At 31.4% G+C, this 24,459-nt stretch overlaps 3 protein-coding genes across 3 annotated transcripts; all 3 read right to left on the bottom strand.

Moving 5' to 3' along the window:
* Positions 1–2,845: 2,845 nt before the first annotated feature.
* LOC135152407 (BOI-related E3 ubiquitin-protein ligase 1-like) lies at positions 2,846–10,430 on the bottom strand. Its single transcript, XM_064092730.1, has 3 exons — positions 10,198–10,430; positions 3,647–4,001; positions 2,846–3,478 (listed from the first exon to the last, which is right to left on the bottom strand). Exons 1-3 carry the CDS (start codon positions 10,428–10,430, stop codon positions 2,846–2,848), a joined length of 1,221 nt encoding a protein of 406 aa, XP_063948800.1.
* A 4,392-nt stretch (positions 10,431–14,822) lies between these two features.
* Positions 14,823–16,207, bottom strand: LOC108199592 (E3 ubiquitin-protein ligase BOI-like). The gene is made up of 3 exons (XM_017367492.2): positions 16,116–16,207; positions 15,656–16,007; positions 14,823–15,522 (listed from the first exon to the last, which is right to left on the bottom strand). The coding sequence occupies exons 1-3, from the start codon at positions 16,145–16,147 to the stop codon at positions 14,890–14,892; spliced, it is 1,017 nt and encodes a 338-aa protein (XP_017222981.1). The 5' UTR covers positions 16,148–16,207; the 3' UTR covers positions 14,823–14,889.
* Positions 16,208–21,566: 5,359 nt separating this feature from the next.
* Positions 21,567–22,818, bottom strand: LOC135152335 (BOI-related E3 ubiquitin-protein ligase 1-like). The gene is made up of 3 exons (XM_064092437.1): positions 22,757–22,818; positions 22,376–22,652; positions 21,567–22,199 (listed from the first exon to the last, which is right to left on the bottom strand). Exons 1-3 carry the CDS (start codon positions 22,816–22,818, stop codon positions 21,567–21,569), a joined length of 972 nt encoding a protein of 323 aa, XP_063948507.1.
* Positions 22,819–24,459: the final 1,641 nt, after the last annotated feature.

Genomic DNA, 24,459 nt, shown 5'->3' with positions numbered 1-24,459 from the left:
GCTTTTATGATGGCGCCACACACAGGGCAAGGACCACCTTGAAGACGGGATTCAGGGGTCCCACAAACCATGCAAAAGCATAGATGCCAGCATGGCCACGCCAAAACGCTCAGCTCAAACTCATCACACAGCATGCACTTTTTCTTTTCACCACTCCCTTCTCCAGTCTCGGCCATTCCGATCTTCACCTTTTCTGCAAATGCAGCAACTGCTTGATTGTTCATGGTTTGTCTGCAGAATTATTTTTAGCATCAAACACAAGCAAGATAAAGATACACATAACAATATATATATGATTCATATTAATGATATGCTCTTTCATAAATTAATAAATTTAGAATATCCACACTTAAGTGGATGTGAAAGTGTATAGTTTGAGTACCTATCACTTGTTGTGATGGCTTGCGCGGGGAAGTGTTGTTGTTGCTGGTTGTGGGATGCCATATAGTGAGATATAGGTAAGGTTTTGTGAGGAGAAAGGCACATGGAAATATGTGTGTATATTGCTGGGGATGATGATTATGGTTGCAATTTAAAGATTCAAGAGATTGTGAAGGGAGAAACAAGTCGAGATAATATTAAATGATAAGAAATCTTAAGAGATAATATTAAATGATAAGAAATCTTAAAGATACAAACTGCATCCACCAGATATTTGGTTTGGTAGTACTAAATGTTAGAGATAGATGCTGTATCCATTGGATTTTTTTTATAGAGTTAATGAATGAATTCATAGAGAAAAATATTAGAAACACATACAAAAATGAGCACAAAATGACACATATCATATTTTTTATCATTTATAATTTAAATAATAACAATAATGGACCTTAAGCATATGCGTTAATCTCCTTAACTAAATCATCCCAAATTATCCCTACAATTTTTTTATTGTGCTATTTAATACCGCGCGTAACTTAACTGATTATTAATAAACGAAAAATGTACCTTCAACCAAAATACTATTTCGTATATCATTAATAGTATATCATTATGACTGGCATTAATTTTTACCAAATGTTAATAATAATATTCATCTATTTTAAACACCTATTTTATCTTTTTTAGTGCCAAAAATTCAAGGCAAGAAGCGGCACAAATAATATTATTATCAATTTTTATAACATTTTGGTGAAAAAAAATTTACACTAAAAATTTGAAAGCTAGTATTATTTTCATATAATTATTTGGTTAAAGTAAAGTTCAAATTTTATGACAGAAAGGAAAAAAATGTAGATTTCAAATTCAATATCATCCTTTAAACTTTTATAATATATAGTGTTATTATGTTTTTTTTATTGTGTAAAAGTATTATTTTATCTTGGTTATGTAAAATTTTTCTATGATTCTAGGATAGTTTGTGATAGAATATGAGGTCTTATATATTAAATATCAAAACATAATTTTATTTTAATTCATTTTAACATAAAGTATCAATTACATTTTATTAACATAAATATGTCGTGATAAGAATTGTTTACACGTGGTCTATGAATTTGTGTATAAAATAATATTTTATTTTATTTTTGCTAAAATATCTAGAAACATAAAAGTCCCTAGACAAATCCTATCCTAAGCAAAGAAAAATCATGTGCAGAGTTGTGAAAATTGTCAAGAAAAGTAGAAAAAATCATTTATTTACAATTAATATGTTAAAAATGGATACAAATGCCAAATTTCTAATAACATTAACAAATAATTTTCAATACAAATAAAGGAATAATAGAAAAAATTGTGTAATTATAACAATCAAAAAAGTTTCCAGGATAGACAATAAAAATAATCTAAAAAAAATGCAGTGGGCGACTAAACCTAGAGCTGGGTATACTGTATACCACACATATTGTCCGCTAGCGTATTATACTTTTATAGAATAAGCCTCATGATAGATAGCACAACGTAGTATCACTAATACTCATCCCTACCACTATTTATGACTACGAGTATCACTAATGTGTATGTGATTACTGGTGATAAGACTACGAGTATCACTAATGTGTATGTGATTACTGGTGATAAGAGATCCATTACTACCATTTGGGTAAAGATGGTGGTCATATAAGTTGCATATATTTATATATATATATATATATATATTTATATTTATATTCGCGAGATATGCTAAATAAAATTAGTGATATGGTGTACACATTTGTGATTTCTGTAGTTAAAAATAGTGATAAAAAAGTGTCCAGAACCTGATTTTTAGTTTTTAGGCTAATTTGGTTTCTATTGGAGTAGGACTCTATATATATATACATATATATATATATATATATATATATATATATTCACATTTTTTTTAATTATATATAGTTATTTTTTTTATATTCAAAATTATAATCCTTAATGTAACTATATTTTTTTTCATTTAAAAAAGAGAGAATATATTAGATAAAAATGATTTTGTAACAGAAAAGAAATCATAATCAAACATGTAAAGGCAAAATTTATTTCAGATGCAGAAAAGTAATCATAAATATGCACATGATTTATAAGATAGAAAAAGAATTCTAATTCAACTAGGATTACTTGCTTGCTAACGGATCATAAGTTTTTAATAGTGATAATATCATGCCGCCAAATTATCCTTATGCGTATAATATAAGGATATAATAATTTATTGTTAGTTGAATGCATGAAACAATAAAATTGCACATTTGTACCAAGTACATCACACTTTATTGTTATTAAAAGAAACAGTAAGATTACATGTTGCTTGACAACATTACAAGCTCATAACATACATAAAACTTAAACTTAACAAACAGCTGATAGACCACTGGTATGGTCTTAAAAGACTCTGAAGCACCGCACATTTCTTCTTTATTCAGACATAATTTTCTCATATGAAGCTTATAGGGGTTGTTGCTATCATCGTTGTCTCACACACAGGACAGGGACCGTAAAGAAGGGATTCACGAGTTCCACAAACTAAACAAAAGCACAAATGACGGCATGGCAACGCCAAAACACTGGTTTCCAGTTCACCACAGATCAGGCACATCATCTTTTCGCCACTCCCTTCGCCGGTCTCAGCAGCTCCTATCTGCACCTTCTCAGCGGCGGTTTCACCATCTTCTGCCTTTGCCACTGCCTGAGAGTTCCCTGGTGTGTTCTCTGCAGAGACGTTGCTACCACTGTAGGACTTCGCTTCCTGCTCCTCGTGGGGGGCCTCCACAGCACCAATTGCCGGCACAAGCCCCTGCAGCCTCCTAAGCTCTCCCATGGCAACTTCTAGGTTGGTGTGCAGAGATACGGCCTTAATTTTCCATGCACCTGCACAATCTGACAATTTTTGGTTCTCATTATAAAGATCGTTTATACCTTCATGGAGTGCACAGTTCAATCTCTTGAAGTTTGAAAGTTCCACATCTTTTTGTTTCAAGAGATTCAGCAAAGGGCCTCTCACACTATTAACCAGGTGTTGAAGTGCCTGGTTCTGTTTTTGGGCAAATTGTACTCTAATCCTCTTGCTCTGCATCAATAATATACCAGTAAATACCTTAACCAAGCCAAGAATAAGCAGAAACAAATAACAATTTCTTATATCAAGTAAAGAATAAGAATAAGAATTTCATAATACTAATAAAACAGGGAAACAATTGATCAGGATATACTGGTAATCCATAAAAATTGAACTCACTTGTTGGCAAAGAAGACGATCACTCTCCCTAAGGGAGATCATTTCGTCCCTAATTTGTGGAGGGGCAAAATTAGGGACCGGAAAATAAAGATTGTGCAGATTGATAGCTTCGTTTGTTATTGATGATTCTCTGGGACGCTTTCTTTCGCCATCAGGGAGTTGCATGTTAGCAGGTGCACTATGAGCAGGAACTGTTTCATTCACTTGCGGCTGAATCACCATGTTTTTTGAACCAAGTAACATATGATTGATCCCGAGCCACGGGTTGTTCACTGTAGTAGCAAAAGGATTTGCACTACCCATCTGCACATGATTGTTGTTAAGCCCTCCTGCAGCTTGATTGTTCCCGAACTGTCTGCAAAAAACAATTTTACACCTGTATAAGACTCAATGAAAAATAGAGATGCACATAACTGTATATAAAACATGCTTTTTCATATAGATGATCAAATTCACACAAACAAACATACACACTGCTGTGCCTGGATTGAGATGCCATGGGATGGATGTGTTGGGAAGATCTTGAGTATATATTGCTGGAGAGAAAGGAAAAGAGAGCAGTCGATGGTGAGGGAATGGATGAGTTTGGGTGCATTTTATAGACTTTGAGGGTGGGGCGTGGGGTGAGTGAAATTGATGGAAAATATTTTAGAAAGTGAATAAAAAATTCCAACCAAATATCAAATACCCCAATTGCTGTTGTGATTTTGGAGATAGAAAGTGAATAAAAAATTCCAACCAAAAATCAAATAATATTCTTTTGGAATATTCGAGGATTTACTCTCAAAAAAGTTATTTAGGAGGAATAATATTGTATTACAAATCTTACAAATTAAGGAAAATTTATGTACCCCTCATATATAAGTTTTGTTTAAGAAATTAAAATCGTAATTAAAATCAATAATAATGCTTGAAATATAATATTTTTATATAATCTCTCTATTTGATAATAATCCTTAATAATTATACATTTTTCAAGTTCTGAATATAATATTGTATAATAATTTTGAAAAAAAATTTCAGAAACATGTGTGCATGTGTTCAATATTTCTCCAAAAATATTGCATATAACATAAAGAACTCCAACCGTAGACTGAGTAAACCTACAGAATTATACGGGCGTGTTCCTCTGCTCGAAAAGTGTCCAGAATATGTTTCGATGCTAACCTAGGGGCTAGGGTTGTTTCGATACTAGGTTTGGATAGATAATAGTAAAAAATTTATGATCACCTAATTAAATACAGAATGGTAATATTGTTTATTTTAGTTATAACAGATTGTGAAATATGTTACTTTTTACTAAATTTTTTGCTTCAAATTTATTAAAGGAGGAAATTGTGACTTATCTATTATTTTTATCCACCACCTTAAAAACAATTGTGAAATCTCGATATTATGTTTATTGATATATACAATGTTTTTTTTATATATTTTTGATATAAAATTAACTTATTAATTATATTTTATATATTCAGAAGTGAACTTTATCAGATCATGTTATATTATTAAACTTTATCTGTCTAAAATTATTTACACTTGAATGATTGTGATTAATCCTACAAAAATAAAGTCCAATTAAATGATTCAAATTGCAGCGTATAGTCTCGTGAACCTAGATATCTCTCATCTCTCTGTACATGAATGTTTTGTTATTCTGCTTGATTAACATTCATTAAGTATTTTAACTTTTTCAATAAACAATCACATTTAATATTTATATTAGAAACTTAACTTTTATAGATGATTAAATAATGAATCAAAAATTAATTGAATTTGAAATTCAAATAAATTAAATATATCCTGGAAGAGGATATTATATGCTACTGGACCATTTGTTAGGTAATATTTTAAAATGTTACTCCTTCTGTCTCTCTTAATACATTTCTGTTTGTCATCGAAACACACTTTTAATCGATTATTAGTATCTTTAATTTCGTATTAGTATCAGTTATAAAAATTTCACCGTATTAAAGTACAAATACGAATCCAACAAGATCACTCATAATTATATTTAGTCTTAGTAATCTGTCTGAACAGTTCCGACATTTCAAGTAAGAGGCACATCAAAATTCGTCATTTTTTCACCGTTTCAAATTTTATAAAATTATAAAAGTGTCTCAAAAATTTGAAAACATACAAATATTTTTCAAAATTTATTTATATTCCTATAAAAAACAATCCTAAATCAGTCCCTCCATCTTTATCACTTTTGCATTTGTATCGAGTCCCATACATATCCAATGCTGCATGCAAGTGCAATGTGATCAAAAGTCTATGTGCTGATGTTTTAGTAAATTTCTTTTCTTTGTCCCCGCTCAGAAGGGTACAAACTTAATATATATACAAGACGAACCTTCATGCAAAAGCATGTGAATGTGATTTCATAAAGACTTCCTTATCTTCATAAACTTTGCTTAAAAGTAAATAGCTCCAAAATGCCATGCACAAAGTGAATAGCTCCAAAATGGCATGCACAAAGGGTTCAGAATTCATGCAAATCTATAACTCATATTTTTGGTATTGGAGAAACAGAATCGTCTTCGCAAGGTATGTCACACTTTGAAAACTGGGAAGTAACGGATGCAATCTTGTTTATAAAACACAAAAGAGTGATAGAGACGTGCAGTGTTTAATTTAAGTTTAATCAGTGGTGTCAATGTGGGGTAAAATTGCGGCCACATGATTCACACAATTTCGAGGGCCTTATCACTCATGTGATCATATATATACCCTTAAAAAATTGGTATAAATTTATTTTTTAGTTATAAATTATAAATTAGTATCATGTAAAAAATTAAAATAGAACTTATAAAAAAATAAAAATAAGAATAATTTTACTAGTTATCTGAATTTGCAACATGCTTTGTTATAATTGTTGGCTAAATTGGACCTATAAGATATTATGTAAAATTTGCTTAACCCGTAAGACATTGTGCTTCGATGGTGTTGCTATATTGAGTGGTTATAATTTAAAAATATTCCCTCCATTCCAAATTAATTAGATGACCCTTTTGAGAAATTTTTTTATCCCAAAATAGTTGAAACTCTCTTTTTTCAATGCACATCTATCAACAATTTCTCACTCTTACCTTTTCTTATTTATCATTTCCAATATACAATCTAGCTAATATTATATAAAGTCAACACAATAAATATGGGTAAAGATGGAAAAATACTCCTTAATATGTGTGAAATGAGCAAAAATCTCATCTAATTTGGGATGGAGAGGGAGTAGTATATTATTAATATTTAGATTGTTATAAAAAGAATATATATCAATTTAATATGGTAAATGATGGGTAACTTTTCTACCGATGTCTTACAAGCATGTAGAGGTTCGACAAATATAATCATCCATATCAGATTGGCTAAAGTTACAGACAATAATAGATAATGAGTTGTTTATGATAGAAGTGTCATTTTTTGAAAAAATTATCAATATTTTTTATTTTTAATATGTCAACTCAATTTTTAGTTTAAGAACTTGTCATAGTGGGAGATGATCTAATCTATCTGACTATTTGTAGGAATGGACATCCGACCCCTTCGGGTCGGGGATCGTTATACCCGGCCCCCATCCCCGAATCCAAACTCAATCCCCATCCCCGGCCCGATCCCCTTCGGGGATTATTTTTTAATCCCCATCCCTGGCCCGATCGGGATTCGGGGATACCCGCGGTGTTTCGGTGATTTTTAATTTAAGCTAAAATTTATAGTTAAATACTTAAATTTATAATTACGATTAGTTTCTAATATGTTTAATTAATACCTAATCATTTAAATAAACAGGTCTTCAATGATTTAATCATGACGTTTTTAGTTTTAAGACTTATATGAATAGAAACAAATATTAAAATTTATTTCAATAAATTTAATTATATTAAAGAGGCATATAAACATGTTAATAAATGATTATAAACATGTGAAAATCCATGACTAAAGTTGACCTAAAGAGGTATATAAACATGTTAATAAATGATTATAATATATATGTATATATATAATAATCGGGTCGACAATCGGGGAAAATCGGGTCGGGGTTCGGGGATCGGGCCGGGAGAATGTGAAAAACCGTACCCGATCCGATCCCTGATTTTTTTCTAAAATCATCCCCGTTCCCCGTCCCCGTACCCGAAAAAATCCCCTAATCCCCGCACCGGATATCGGATGGGGATCGGGCGAGTCGGGATTAATTCCCATCCCTAACTATTTGCCACTTTCTCTGCAGAGTTTTGGTAGGCCGTTACAAAACCGTGGTTATAAAACATGGGCCGTAATAATTTTTCTAGCGGATACTTTGCTCTACATACACTACTTCAGTCTCTTGGACAAACTTAAACGCGTAAATAAATTTAAAATTATTGGGGATGAGGAATTGGTTTAACTTAATTAAAACTAAAAAGACCAATAACTTAGGAATTTAAGTCCAAACTAAATTTCATTTTTACTTTTTATATAAAAATATTTATTTATATACTTAATTAATAAGCGAAATTTTATTGCAGTGAAAATAAAGAAGTACCAAGTAGTAAAGTAACAAAATTAGACTACCATTCTTAATTTTTTTATTTAATAATAATAATAATTACCATACTACTATGAAAGTCTTCTATAAAATTTTGTAATGTAACAACGGTATCACCAAACAAATTACATCCCTAATGGAGTTATTTGTTTAACATTTTAAATCTCAAATAATTTAATTTTCAAAATAACCGAATAAATTCTTATCATGTTTCAAAATTCAAATAAATAAAGAATCCATATTTATATTAGTAGCGAAATCCATATTAATATAAAATTTAATTCAAACTACTATCTTTCACAAAATTACGATAAAGATGAAAAATGTGCGGGAACATTGTCATGGCAAACACAAACTCCATGGAAATGAGTCGTGACCACTCCCAGCATTAGAACAATTGTTGTTGCAGCATATTCATCAAAATATAAGATATTGTCAAAAAAATTGATAATAGATTTTGAATTGAAGTCATTTACTTATCAACTCAGTTAGACTAATATTTGTTAAGATTTTGTAATGTAACGACTATCCCACAAATATAATCACCTCGTCAATGAAATTATATGTTTTAATTTTTAGAACTTAAATAATTTAACTTACACTACAACTCTATAAAATTCATATCATGTTTTAGAGTTCGGAGTTCATTTAAATATGTAAAATCAGAAAATGTAAATAAATGAAAGAAAGCCCAAGATGGAGCTCCAAGTCACAAATTTTAGTCAGAACTTGATGAGTCATGGTAGACCAGAAAGATCGGATCAGCTGCTATAGAAAGAGGATACTATATAAATATAAATGTTTATCAATTTGGCTTCTGTATTGGGTCGCATATATACATACCATACATGCTTACTATTAATGTCGAATGCTGCATGCAACCGCTATGTGATCACATCATCACAAGTGTCCTTCTTCCTCACATAGATGCTGCAATATGCATCGACGGAAATAATTTTAGTACTGAAACAGAATTGTGTTCCCAAAAATGTCACGCTTCGAAGAGGGAGAAGTAGCATGCAATCTTTATCAGTAACAAAAGTTCGAGAGACATGCGCATCTTTCAAATTATAAACAATGCGTATCAAAATTGTTAGTTAAAAATATTTCAGATAGTGAGTTTGATTAATTTTAAATAGGTGATTAAGTTGCATATAAGCGATTGTCTTCTTGCACTAGTAGATATGATCTATCTTAATCAAAAACTATGACATAAAATTTGAGAAAATTCTCATTATTATTAATGAGGACGAAATCAATAACAAATTATTATAAAAGATTTGGGATAATTGTTTGAAAATAATTTTTAAACTTTTTACTTTTTTTAAATTAAACAGAAAATTGTGGCTTCTTGATTTAGACAATTTGTGACACAAAATGTTGTTGGAAGGGCTATGGGCCGAGGTAAGGAAATATTATGAGCATAATCCCTTTCATATATATTTTGCTCCATCATTGGTTGTGGCTCATGTTATGGACTTATGGGTGTTTGATTTATGCTCCTCTTGATTTACTTGAATCTGGAAAAGAAAGTTTACTCGTTATGTTAAAATTTTCAATTTATCGAATTTTACCTATGATCGGATTGTAAAATATTATGAGAGAGAATTATGATCTTTCTCATTTTACTGGATTACCCGATGGTGATTCCTCTTATATGGATGATTGATTTTAATCCTGTTGTTTCGGTCCATATTATAAAAAAAAAATACTTGTTCATATTGTCAAAAATTACGGTATGTTAAACTTTTGAATTGATGTCTGCAGCTCTTAAATATCTCTTATATATTTAAAACATCTCCAACGATATTAACCGTTGCTTTCATGCTAAGACCTTGAAGACGGGATTCTGGGCTCCCACAAACCATGCAAAAGCAGAAACGCCAGCATGACCATGCCAAAACGCTCAGTTCAAACTCACCCCAGCTCATGTACTTTTTCTTCTCCCCACTACCCTCCCCGTCTCACCAGTTCCAGTCTTCACCTTTTCGGTCTCAGTTTTCCTAACATCTTGCACTGCTACTACCTCAGCTTTCCCTTGTGTAAGAAGCAACACATTGCTCCTGGGGGGGTTGCCAAACCACCAGTTCGTGGCAAAAACTTCTTTAGCATGCTTACCTCAGCCAGGGGCGCCACTTCCAATTTGTTACTGATAGAGGCGGCCTTGATTTCACAAGATATTGCATATTCGGTCCAAGCCTCGTTCACATCCAAAAGATTCTTCACATTTTTATGAAGTGCCGCGTTCAATTTTCCCATTTCCACGATCTCCTCATCATTTTCCTTCCACTTTTCTAGGACAGGGGTCCTGACGCTGTCTACCAGATGTTGGACTGCTTGCTTATGTGTTTCTCCTCAAACTGTATTCTCAACCTCTTGCTCTTCAATGATATTATGCCAGTTGAAACCATAACCAAACCAAAATAATAAACAATACTCCCTCTATCCCTCTCATTTTTTTACCGTTACTATTTTGGGATGTCCCTCTCATTTCTTTACATTAATATAAATAGTAAGTCTTTCCCATTATTACACCCACTATCTTCCCCTACTATCTCATATTTAACAATAAAAACTATTATGACACCCACTACTTTCCTCCACTATCTCAAATCTATTATTAAATATTGGTAGGTCCCACCACTTTACCCATTTTTCATCTAACTTTACTCATTTTTCATACATTGTCTTGGTCTCCGTGTCCCTCCAATGTAAACAATTGAGAGGGGACGGAGGGAGTATATGTTTTGACATCAATCTCAACTTTTAGGTAAAGAATTTATATTGATGCCTAGGAATATATATATATACCGTTCTAATAACTCAAGGATATAATTATTAGGGTATCAGCAAAGAGTAATTTACAAAAATAACAAACTAATACCCCTTGGCAAAGCACACAGCGTCCATGATGGCAATCATGTCATCCTTCACATATTGAGGGGCATAAGCAGGGACTGGAAAAAAAACATTTTGATTTTTGCCCTGGTTTTCCATTAATTAAATCTCTGGAATGTGTTTTTTGGCCATTAGGAAGCTGTATGTTAGCCGGTCAGCTGTTGGCAGAAATCACTTGGTTGGTTTGTGACTGATTGATAGTTCACAGTTTGTCTGCAAAATCATATTTTAGCCAGTATCGATCAAAACATAAGGAAGATAAAAGATACACTTAGCAATGATTCATATCAAATATGCTATTTGAAAATTTAATAAATTTAGCATATCCACTGCTGTGATGGCTTGTGTGGAGAAGTGTTGTTGTTGCTTGTGGGATTCCATGGGGTGAGATGTAGCTAGAGAAGGTTTAGTGAGGAGAAATTATAGATAATAGCTTGGCACTGTGGGAAATGTGTTTATCTTGCCGGGATGATGTACTGGAGGTTGTTTAGGGAGAGAAACAAGTCAATATAATATTAAATGGTACTAAATCTTAGAGATACAAACCGTATCCATCAGATCTTTGGTACTGAATATTAGAAATAGATCTGCTCTTAGCCAGAGTTACTAAATTAATAAAAGAAAATGTTAGAGGTATAAAATGACATATGTCGGAATATATAAAAATTAATTTCACCGATTAAATCAATTCAATATGTAACATGCAATTTAGTATAGTAGCATTATTCACTGATAAAAGAGAATTCACTGATAAAAGAGAAAGTCCTTTCAACCAATTGCTACTATGTGATTTTCTTATATCATTATGATTGAAATTAGTTTTAAACAATAACTAATAAAAATATTCCTCTATTTTAAACACTCAGACTATTATTTTCACACAAATGTTTTCTTAAATTAAAGTTCAAATTCAATATCAAATAAAGTCTTCGATTATGATCCTACAAAACTTTTGTAAATTATAGTATTTTTTTATGTTTTTTGTGTAGGGTAAAACAGTATATTTAAATTTGATTAACTTTATCTTGGTTCTATGATTTTATGATAATTAATTTGCAATAGAAAATGGAATCTTATATATATTAATTAAATACTTAAATGTAATGCTAAATTATATATTTCATTTATTTTAACATAAACTGCAAACTACATCAAACTAATATAAAGATGTACCTTAGTCTAAAAGTTTAAGTACAAAAATAATATTTAAAAATTTTGTGTTACATTATATACAGGCATACAAGTCCATAATATATTTATCTAAATTATTTATTCTAAAAAGTAATATAAAACTCTTATAATTTAAGAAAAATATAGATATCTTGAAAATTCGAAAATATTTGGTTACTTATCTAATTAGTTATATTTGCACCACATCTTATGAATTCATCCTCTCTTGAAATTTTAAAGGATAAATCATCTATTTTTCAAATTAATGATCTCTTATTATTTGTTATGTTTGTAATACTATTATAATAATAAAAATCATTTGCACAAGTCATAACAAACAAAAATAATAATAGAATAACAACTACATGTAACTAGTACTCTAGATGTATCACAAGGTCCAAAATTTCACCAAAAAGATTACGGGTTTAAACAAACTTATACTAATTAATATCTTGAATCACTAAACATTGAAAACAAATAATCTTCTCAAGGTACATCACAAACAAAGTATTCTTGAAATAAACAATCTCCAAACAAACAATCAAAGCCTGATACATCTCAAATGATACTGATAGGGACCGCTGCTTTTATGATGACACCACACACAGGGCAAGGACCACCTTGAAGACAGGATTCAGGGGTCGCACAAACCATGCAAAAGCACAGATGCCAGCATGGCCACGCCAAAACACTCAGCTCAAACTCATCACAGAGCATGCACTTTCTCTTTTCCCCGCTCCCTTCTCCCGTCTCAGCCACTCCGGTCTTCATCACCTTTTCTGCCAAAGCAGCAACTGCTTCATTGTTCATGGTTTGTCTGCAGAATTATTTTTAGCAGAGTTTTGATCAAACACAAACAAGATAAAGATACACATAACAATATATATATGATTCATATCAATGACATACTATTTCATAAATTAATAAATTAGAATATCCACACTTGTATGTGGATATTGTGAAAGTGTATAGTTTGAGTACCTATCACTTGTTGTGATGGCTTGCCTGGAGAAGAGTTGTTGTTGCTGGTTCTGGGATGCCATAGAGTGAGATATAGGTAAAGTTTTGTGAGGAAAAAAGCACTGCAGGAAAGATGTGTGTATATTGCTGGGGATGATGATTATGGTTGCAATTTAAAGATTCAAGAGATTGTTAAGGGAGAAACAAGTCGAAATAATATTAAATGATAAGAAATCTTAAAGATACAACCTGCATCCACCAGAATTTTGGTTTGGTAGTACTAAATGTTAGAGATAGATATTGTATCCATTGGATTTTTTTTATAGAGTTAATAAATGAATTAATAGAGAAAAATATTAGAAACACATACAAAAAAGAGCACAAAATGACACATGTCATATTTTCTATCATTTATAATTCAAATAATAACAATAATGGACCATAAGCATATGCGTTAATCTCCCTAACTAAATCATCCCAAATTATCCCTACAATATTTTTATTGTCCTATTTAATACCGTAACTTAACTGATTATTAATAAATGACAATGTACCTTCAACTAAACTTCAACCAAAATGCTATTTCGTATATCATTATGATTGACATTAATTTTAACCAAATGTTAATGATAACATTCATCTATTTTAAACACTTATTTTATCTTCTTTACTTCCAAAAAATCAAGGCAAGAAGCGGCACAAATAATATTATTATTCATTTTTATAACATTTAGGCGAAAAGAATTTACACTAAAAACTGAAAGCCAATATTATTTTCATACAACTATTTGGTTAAAGTAAAGTTCAAATTTTATGACAAAAGAGAAAAAAATGTAGAGTTCAAATTCAATATCACTAAGGTCGTTTATTATCATCCTTTATAACTTTTATAATATATAGTGTTATTATGTTTTTTTGCAATGTGTAAAAGTATTATTTTATCTTGGTTTCCAGGATAGACAATAAAAATAATCGCAAAAAAAAATTGCAGTGGGTGACTAAACCTAGAACTAGGTATACTGTATACCACACATATTGTCCGCTAGCGTATTATACTTCCATAGAATAAGGGCGGTAAAAGGATAGATCGATAGCACAACGTGATATTTTCATAAATATTTATATATATATCTACATGTATTCATAATTTTTTTTAATAATTTTTAATAATTATATATAGTTATTTTTTTATATTCAAAATTAGAATCCTTAATGTGACTATATTTCTTTCATTTAAAAAAGAGGGAATATATTAAATTAAAGTGATTTTGTGACAGAAAAGAAATCATAATCAAACATGTAAAAAGCAGAATTTATTTTAGATGCAGAAAAGTAATCATAAATATGCATATGGTTTATAGGATAGAAAAAGAATTCTAATTCAACTGGGATTACTTGTTTGCAGGATCATAAGTTCTTGAGAGTGATAATATCATGCCGCCAAATTCTCCTTATGCTTATAATATAAGGATATAATAATTTATTGTTAGTTGAATGCATGAAACAGTAAAATTGCACATTTGTACCAAGTACATCACACTTTATTGTTATTAAAAGAAACAGTCTTGACAACATTACAAGCTCATAACATACATAAAGTTAAACTTAACAAACAGCTGATAGACCACTGGTATGGTCTTAAAAGACTCTGAAGCACCGCACATTTCTTCTTTATTCAGACATAATTTTCTCATATGAAGCTTATAGGGGCTGTTGCTATCATCGTCGTCTCACACACAGGACAGGGACCGTAAAGAAGAGATTCACGAGTTCCACAAACTATGCAAAAGCACAAATGACGGCATGGCAACGCCAAAACACTAGTTTCCTGTTCACCACAGATCAGGCACATCATCTTCTCGCCACTGCCTTCACCGGTCTCAGCAGCTCCTATCTGCACCTTCTCAGTGGCGGTTTCACCATCTTCTGCCTTTGCCTCTGCCTGAGAGTTCCCTGGTGTGTTCTCTGCAGAGACGTTGCTACCACTGTAGGACTTGGCTTCCTGCTCCTCGTGGGGGGCCTCCACAGCACCAATTGCCGGCACAAGCCCCTGCAGCCTCCTAAGCTCTCCCATGGCAACTTCTAGGTTGGTGTACAGAGATACCGCCTTAATTTTCCAAGCACCTGCACAATCTGACAATTTCTGGTTCTCATTATAAAGATCGTTTATACCTTCATGGAGTGCACAGTTCAATCTCTTGAAGTTTGAAAGTTCCACATCTTTCTGTTTCAAGAGATTCACCAAAGGACCTCTCACACTGTTAACCAGGTGTTGCAGCGCCTGGTTATGCTTTTCCGCAAATTGTACTCTAATCTTCTTGCTCTGCATCAACAATATCCCAGTTAATACCGTAACCAAGCCAAGCATAAGCAGAGATAAATAAGAATTTCATAATACTAATAAAACAGAGAAACAATTAATCAGGATACTGGTAATCTATAAAAATTGAACTCACTTGTTGGCAAAGAAGACGATCACTCTCCCTAAGGGCGATCATTTCGTCCCTAATTTGTGGAGGGGCAAAATTAGGGACCGGAAAATAAAGATTGTGCAGATTGATAGCTTCGTTTGTTATTGATGATTCTCTGGAACGCTTTCTTTCGCCATCAGGCAGTTGCATGTTAGCAGGTGCACTATGAGCAGGAACTGTTTCATTCACTTGCGGCTGAATCACCATGTTTTTTGAACCAAGTAACATATGATTGATCCCGAGCCACGGGTTGTTCACTGTAGTAGCAAAAGGATTTGCGCTACCCATCTGCACATGATTGTTAAGCCCGGATGCAGCTTGATCGTTCCCAGATTGTCTGCAAAAAACATGTTTACACCGGTATAAGACTCAACGAAAAATAGAGATGCACATAACTATATAACATGCTTTTTCATGTATCATTAATTCAGAGAAACACACATACCCACTGCTGTGCCTGCTGGATTGAGATGCCATGGGATGGATGTAGTTATAGTGTTGGGAAGATGTGAGTATATGTTGTTGGAGAGAAAGAAAGAGAGAGCAGTCGATGGTGAGGGAATGAATGTGTTTCGTTGCTTTTTATAGACTTTGAGAGTGGGTTGTGTGGTGAGTGAAACTGATCGAAAACATAGGCACAAAATTCGGGATAAAATTTTGTATAAAATGATATATGATAAATTTTGAGTGGAATAATTTTTTATTGTACTAATTAAAATATTTCATCCTAATTGTTATTGTGATTTTGGAGATACAAAGTAAATCAAACAGTTCCAACCAAAAATAAATAATATCCCTTTGGAATATTTGGGAAGATTTACTCTTAGAAAAAATAATTTAGGTGGAAGAAGATTGTATTACAGAATTTACAATTCTAAAGAAATTTTATATGCCCCTCGTATATAAGTTTTATTAAGAAATTAAAATTAATAATGATGTTTTGACCATCTTTTGAAATATAATTTTTTAAATAATCTCTATTTGACAATAATCATATTAATTACAATCTGTACATTAATTTTTCAAGTTCTAGATATATTTTGGTATACAAATTTTGGGAAACTTTTCAGAAATATCTGGATGTTCATAATTTTCACTAAAATATTTATATATATTTTTACTAATTAATTTTCTCAAATATATTGCATATAACATTGAGAACTATAATCGTAGACGAAACCTGCTGTAAACCTATGTGATAGCGCGCGGAAGAAACCTAAACCTATAGAATATATAGCGGAAGAAACCTACAGAATTACACGTGTTCCTCCCGCTCGAAAAACATCCGGAATATGTTTCTACCCTAATCTAGGGTTATTTTGATACCTAGGTTTAGATATTTAAAAGTTAAGAAATAAATTATCATCACTTAATTAAATACGTGTGTAAATAAATTGTTTATATATGCGGTTGTTTGGCTGCTGGAGTTACTTCTGCTTCTTTTCCAAACACTTTATTAACTTATATACTTCTCACTTCTACTCCACTTCTTTAATTTAAGAAACAATTCACTTGTTTTAAGCTAACCCAAACGGCCCTAAGTGTTATGAGGCCATTTGTTTTTCATAATAATTTAAAATAATATTTTCATGACTCTTTTTACCAGTATTTGTCTTAAAAATGTATAAATACATTTCAAAAAAAATTTATATATCCCGATAAAAAATAATCCTCGAGATCCTTCCCTGAGCAGATGGCATCGTTACATGTTTATCTCTTTAGCATTTATATCGAGTCATACCATACATATCCAATGCTGCATGCAACTGCAATGTGAGCGCAAGTCTATTTGCTGATGTTTTAGTAAGTTTCTTTTCTTTTTCCTCACTCAGAAGGGAACAAATTTAAGTTATATACAAGACGAACCTCCATGGCAAAACATGTGAATGTGATTTCATAAAGTCTTCCTTATCTTCGTAAACTTTGCTTAAAAGTAAATAGCTCCAAAATGCCATGCACAGGGTGAATAGCTCCAAAATGCCATGCATAAAAGTTTCAAAATTCATGCAGATTTAAATATAAGAAAACTAGCTCATGTGGATGCCAATCTATAACTGATGATATTTTTGGTATTGGAGAAACAGAATTGTCTTCGCAAGGTATGTCACACTTTGAAAACTGGGAAGTAACGGATGCAATTTATTTTATAAAAATACAAAAGTTTGAGAGAGACGTGCAGTGTTTAAATTAAGTTTTGAGCCGTTCTGTATATATTGAGTCGCAGATATACATACTATACATGTTTACTATCAATGTCGAATGCTGCATGCAACTGATATGTGATCACAATTCACAAGTGTCCTTCTTCCTCACATAGGTGCCGCATTCATCGCGGCAATATTTTTAGTACTGGAAATTGAAGAAACAGAATTGTGTTCCCAAAATATGTCACACTTTTTTTTTACGAGAAAAAACACTTGCTAGTATCGAGATACACCAATATTTTAAGAAGATTCTTTCATTCAAAAAGTTTATTATCTAATAGACATGTCCAGAAAATTTAGAAAATAAAATTTAATGTCAAATAATGAAATATGTCACACTTTGAAAGGGGAGAAGTACCGGCATGCAATTTTACTTTATCAATAACAAAAGTTCGAGACACATAATGCGTATCAAAATATTTTAAATTTGATCGATTTTAATTGGATGATTTATTTATGCATATAAGGTGATCTTATTATTATTAATAAGTATAGAAATAATTATAAAGCTATTATATAAAAGTTGAGAAAATTCTTATTATTGTTATTAATCATCTACAATAATAATTATTATTAATAATTATTATTAATTATTAATAACAATAGAAATAAGAATAAAGTTGTTATATAAAAGTTGAGAAATCACTGCAAAACACTTGAGAAAATTTTTGAGAATAATTTTAGAAAAATTCAATATTTTCTTAACTTAAAATAAAAATCAGTGGTGACAAAATCCTTAGATAAAATTACGGCTTCTTGATTTAGACCCTTTTGACACAAAATATAGTTGGAAGGGCTATGAGCTCCAGTAATAAAATATTATGAGCGAGAATTATGTCCTTTCAATTTTTGTTAAACATACCTGCTACGAGTAAGTGGAAAATTGTGACGTTTTTCCGAATTTAATATTTGAAAAAAATGACATTAATATTTCATCATAAATTCACAACTTACAACCGATTTAATTAGAATTGATTTCGGTCATAAATAGGTCAGTTTGTTGCTGTGTCTCACATATGATTGATTTATGCTCCTCTAGATTTACTCGATACCTGAAAAAGAAGCCTACTTGTAATACTCCCTCCATCCCAAATTAAATGAGCTTGTTGACTTCGGGCGCACACTTTGAGCTATATTATTTATTTCTAAAATTTTATTATTACAAATAAAAATTTAAATATGAAATTTTCATTTACGAAAAGAAAATCAAAAAAATAAATTTTAGAACTAGAAGGTCAATGCACCTTAAATTACGTGCCCAAAATCAATTAGCTCATCTAATTTGGAATGAAGGGAGTATTAAAATTTTCTATATATCCAATTTTGCCTAGTAAAATATTATATGAGAGAATATCATCATTCGATAGTGGTTAATTTCTTTGATAGATGATTGATTATCTATTAATTCGGTCGATATTAGGAAAATAAAATTTATTTGTAATGTTAAAATGGCCGTCTGTTAAAATTTTGTATGGACTATTATCAATGGGTTAATTATCTGGTTGGTCACTAAGTGGGTTTAATGTATCAAATTGGTCACTGAACTCAAAACAATATCAAGATGGTCACGTAGTGGCCATAAATATCAAACAAGTACTTTTAAATATAAGTTCAAGCTGTAAAAATATTTTTATTAAAGTTTTACACATTATTTTTGAATGTTACCAAAACCAAGTAAAAGTTATGACTTCTAATATTTATGATAATATTTTTAGTTTTTATCAAGTTTATTTACTATTTGTTTTTAATTAAAATAAAGAAAATAACTATATAATAAAATATAAATAATAAATAAACTTGATAAAATATAACATATTATTTTTAAATACTAGAAGTCATAACTTTTTAGTTGGTTGTGATAACATTTAAAAATAATGTGTAAAATTTTATAAATAATATTTTTACTACTTCAACTCATATTTCAAGATATTTTCAGTGATCATCTTGATACTGTTTTGAGTTCAGTGACTAACTTGATACATTAAGCCACTTCAGTGACCAACTTGATAATTAACCCTATTATCAATGGTCTTTTTTTATTGGTTTGTGCTTTTATTGATTCAGTCAATATTTAAAAAAAAATAATTATCCATAATGTTAAAATTTTGTATGAACTATTTGCAATGACAGACTCTTACTATACTTGGAGCAATCTCAAGAGTGCCCTAAATTGATGCACTCAATCTAAATTTAAGACATTTGAAACATTTGAAGTAAGTGTGTGCTCTAACAATGTCCGGTGCCTTAAAACACCGGAACATCTAACAAACGTCTTATTTGTGTCGTTATACATGCTCTAAATTACTTCTCTTGCGGCTTCCTATTGCGAAGAGTCTTCTTAGAGATGAAATTGATCATCTATAATCGATTATCAATAGTTTAGATAAGTAGATTTTCTCAATTTTGATAATAAAAATCTCTGTTTACATACTGTATAAAAACAGTGATTAGTGCAGTATAAATTAGTGATACCCTAGTTATAAATAGTGGTAGAGAAACTGGTTACTAATTTTTATTTTAAGAGTGGTTTCTATTTGATCATGAGCCTATATATATATATATATATATATATATATATATATATATATATATATATATATATATATATATATATATGTATATATTTTTTGAAAAGTACAAAATTATTCACTCACTAATATAATTAATTATATATGTACCAAATCATATGGAAAAATATAACATGAACAAAAACAATGTGCACATATTTTTTTTATTTTATACTAAGTAAGTCGTTATATATACATATTAACTAATAAAAAAGAACTCCACAAACCTTAAAAAATCAAAAAAATTATAATTTTATTTATATATCAATTAAATTTATCACCTGACATATTTTTTTTAATTAAATGACCCAGATGTATATAATTAATATAATTTACTAAGGTTTCCGCTAGGGTCGGAGAATTCTAGGTTAATAAGCAAGTTGTCATTATAGTTTACTGTTTGTTAAGTGGGTAGCTAGGTCTTATACGATGTGACATTAAATTTATCATAACTATTCTTAATCGAAAATAATACTCCTTCTATCCCTCTTATTTTTACTATTTGTATTCCCCTGTAAACAAGGGACGGAGGAGTAATAGATATTTATGTCACGGTTGATATAGGGTTAATAAGAATCGGACATAGCACTAATTTAAAGCTATTATAACAATTATTTGTTTAACAAAATTAGAATAGATTATATTAAATTATATTGTTGGCTATATGGGTAGAGTATACAAATAATAAAAAATAATAAGTAACATATATAATTTAAATATATATTCATCTTTGTCTATCGGGATTAATAAAATTTCAAGTTTTGTTACTAAAAATAATAAAAAATTATTACATATGTATAAATTTTACTAATATATGTTTTTGATATGTTGTAGTACAGGTATTTAATAATTAGTAACTTATATTTAAAAATTTATACTAGAAGTTAGTTTATATATTTTATTATAATAATATAATATTATGTGGTTTATTATGTGTCTTAAATATTGTCAAAAGAAAATGGTACTCCAAACCTATTCTAACTTTTACTAGAAAAAAAGTTTATTACAAACATCACAAAATATCTTAAACTTGACAAAACATACATTAGTTTTAAATATTGAGAAGCATTCAACATTATCTGAAATCCCTAACACATATAATCAATCCAAGATGCATCATACATGTCAAGTAATGCTGACAGGGACAGCTGCTTTCATGGTAACACCACACACGGGACAAGGAAGACCTTGAAGACGGGATTCAGGGGTCCCACAAACCATGCAAAAGCACAGGTGCCAGCATGGCCATGCCAAAACGCTCATTTCGAACTCACCACACAGCATGCACTTTTTCTTCTCCCCACTACCCTCCCCCTTCTCAGCAGCTCGGGTCTTGATTTTTTCAGCCTCAGTTTCTTGAGCATCTTGCACTGCTACTACCTTAGCTTCTCCTTGTGCATTTGTGTTCTTTTCAGAGACATTAGTATGGGCAAATGAAGCAACATTTTGCGCTTCAGCGGGGGCTGCCAAAGTATCATTTGGTGGCAAAAGCCCCTGCAGCCTGCTTACCTCAGCCATGGCAGCTTCCAGTTTGTTACTAAGAGAGGCCACCTTGATTTCACAAGATATGGCATATTCTCTCCAAGCCAAGTTCTCGTTTAAAAGATTCTTCTCAAGTGTCATGTTCAGTTTTCTCAATTTTACAATCTCCCCATTTTTCTCATTCAATTTCTGTAGGATAGGGATCCTCGCACTGTCTACCAGATGCTGGACGGCTTCCTTCTGTTTCTCCTCAAACAGTATTCTCAATCTCTTGCTCTGCACCGATATCATACCAGTTGAAACCATAACCAAGCAAAAATAATAAACAATATACGTTTTGCAATCAATCTCAACTTTTGGGTAAAGAATTAAATTTGATGCCAAGAAATATAATACAAAAATAATTATCAGGGTATCAGCAAAGAGTAAAATACAAAAATAAAAACTTATACCCCTTGGCAAAGCACATGCGCAGCGTCCCTGATGGCCATCATGTCTTCCCTAATATCTTCAGGTGCATAATCAGGGACCGGATAGAAAACATTCTGATTGTTACCCTGGTTTTCCATTAAATCTCTGGAACGTGTTCTTTGACTATTTGGAAGCTGCATGTTAGCTGGTCCACTATTCCCAGAAATCACTGTGTTGGTTTGTGGCTGATTGATGCCCATCTGCACAGAATTGCTGCTAAACCTTGCTGCAGCAGCTGCTTGATTGTTCACAGTTTGTCTGCAAAATTATTTTGCACCATTATTTGAACAGAAGCAAAATAAAGATACAGATAACAATATATCAGTCATGCATACAAAGATGAAAGTGTAAAGTTTTAGTACCTATCATTGGTTGTGATGCCTTGCGGGGAGAAGTGTTGTTGTTGCTCATTTTCGGATGCCATATGGTGAGATGTAGAGATGGTTTGATGAGGAGATATTATAAATGATAGAAGGGCTCTTGAGAAGATGTTTGTACAAGACTGAATGAGAGAGAGCTTGCTGGATGTATGCTCAATTTAAGGTGGTTTGGGGGATAATAAGTCAAGCCTTATTAAATGTTAGGGATATAAAGAAACCGAATCCACTGTATCTTTCTGGAGTTACTAAATGAGTACAGTAAATGGGATAGTTTTTTAAGTAAAATATAACTAAAAATACTCTTTTTTAAACATTTATATCTTATGAGTTATCTCGATTACTCTTATCTCTTTTGCTTTTGCTTTTGCTTGGGAGGATTTAGCGAGGGGAATGGCACAAAAAATATTGTATATATCAAGAATTTTTTTAAAACAAATGGGCCCGATAAATACTTTTATCAATAATTATATGGAGTTTTTTGCAAATACTTACTTCGTAATGTTATGTCTCATATTAGGATTTCTAGGTTTTTCTTAGTGGAATTCGACTAAAAATATGATAAATGCTGCCTAATGCATGTTTCTATTCTTTTGAGAAAAGAATTATAAATATTAAACGATGTAACATTATAAAATGATAATTGATGTCATAATCTTGAGACGTGATAAAAATATATTTATTATTGAAATTGTGATAAAAGGACCAAATCTTAAAAGTCATTCCTGCCATTAAAATACAACCCCTTCCCACAATTAAAATACAACTCCTTGATCTTACATAAGACCACATTCTTTTCCCTCTTTAAGCATCTGCCTACTAGGCAACCCACCTGCGACGCACAACCAATTGTGATACCAATTGTTATGATCAGGCGCTTACCAGTTGCTCTAAAAGAGCATAAAAGGTGCTACCTTATTTCTTAAAAGCGCCCGTGTTCGTGTAGAGAGATGCTGGACACAGAGCTCATACTATCCCCAACATATTTATTAAAAAATTAGTAAAAACCCAGAAGAACTATTTTTTTCCCTAGTTCTCACCGAGTCATTGACCTTCAATAAATTATTTTCATCCCGTCATTGCTGTAAGAAGTTACTGAAATATCCGGTAATTTAGAGTATAAATTTTCAGACATGCATAACTTTTGAGAACAGATAAACAACAATATTTTACAATCACAGTACAAATAAACCCCCGGATGTATGTACCAATACGAAATGTTGCCAACAGTTAGGAATTTTAACATAGAGAAAGCATCTTTTATCAGAGTACCTCAAACTTGAGCAACTTTTCAGAACTAAGAACGTTTTAGCAAGTTCTTGCAGCCCAAATGTCTGAAGCAAATTTAGGTGAATGGTTTCTTACAACATACAAAGTACACTAACACAAGTATATTCAAGCATTTAACTACAAAGCTTTGACAAAATCAGTACTTGGCTGCTTTTTCCAATGAGTTCTCCAGAGAGGTGCAGCTCAATTTCAACAGTTAAAACCATGACAGACAGACAGTATTATGATTAGGATCAAGGCAATCAGAATACTCAACACTATCAGCTTGATTTTCATATTCTGAAACCACATTTTTCTACGGATCTGTGTGCCTGCAGTCCTGAAATCCTGTGCCTGTTTCGGACAAATGAATGAAGATTGTCAGTACTATGTTTCAAACCAAGTACATAAGAGAGTCA

The sequence above is a fragment of the Daucus carota genome, chromosome 1 (assembly GCF_001625215.2).
Source record: "Daucus carota subsp. sativus chromosome 1, DH1 v3.0, whole genome shotgun sequence".
Lineage (NCBI taxonomy): Eukaryota > Viridiplantae > Streptophyta > Magnoliopsida > Apiales > Apiaceae > Daucus > Daucus carota.
The sequence above is the reverse complement of the archived record's forward strand: the minus strand, read 5'-3'. Positions and strand labels throughout refer to the sequence as shown.

Excerpts from the sequence above, each read along its gene's own strand:
- LOC135152407 (XM_064092730.1), bottom strand. The coding sequence starts at position 10,430 with ATGGGAAAATTGAACGCGGCACTTCATAAAAATGTGAAGAATCTTTTG. Across the intron at positions 4,002-10,197 it reads TTACACAAGGGAAAGCTGAG|ACAGTTCGGGAACAATCAAG; the intron begins GTAGTAGCAGTG and ends TGTTTTTTGCAG. Across the intron at positions 3,479-3,646 it reads ATCGTCTTCTTTGCCAACAA|AGCAAGAGGATTAGAGTACA; the intron begins GTGAGTTCAATT and ends TTATTGATGCAG.
- LOC108199592 (XM_017367492.2), bottom strand. The coding sequence starts at position 16,147 with ATGGCATCTCAATCCAGCAGGCACAGCAGTGG. Across the intron at positions 16,008-16,115 it reads TCCAGCAGGCACAGCAGTGG|ACAATCTGGGAACGATCAAG; the intron begins GTATGTGTGTTT and ends TGTTTTTTGCAG. Across the intron at positions 15,523-15,655 it reads ATCGTCTTCTTTGCCAACAA|AGCAAGAAGATTAGAGTACA; the intron begins GTGAGTTCAATT and ends TTGTTGATGCAG.
- LOC135152335 (XM_064092437.1), bottom strand. The coding sequence starts at position 22,818 with ATGGCATCCGAAAATGAGCAACAACAACACTTCTCCCCGCAAGGCATC. Across the intron at positions 22,653-22,756 it reads GGCATCACAACCAATGATAG|ACAAACTGTGAACAATCAAG; the intron begins GTACTAAAACTT and ends ATAATTTTGCAG. Across the intron at positions 22,200-22,375 it reads CGCATGTGCTTTGCCAAGGG|AGCAAGAGATTGAGAATACT; the intron begins GTATAAGTTTTT and ends ATATCGGTGCAG.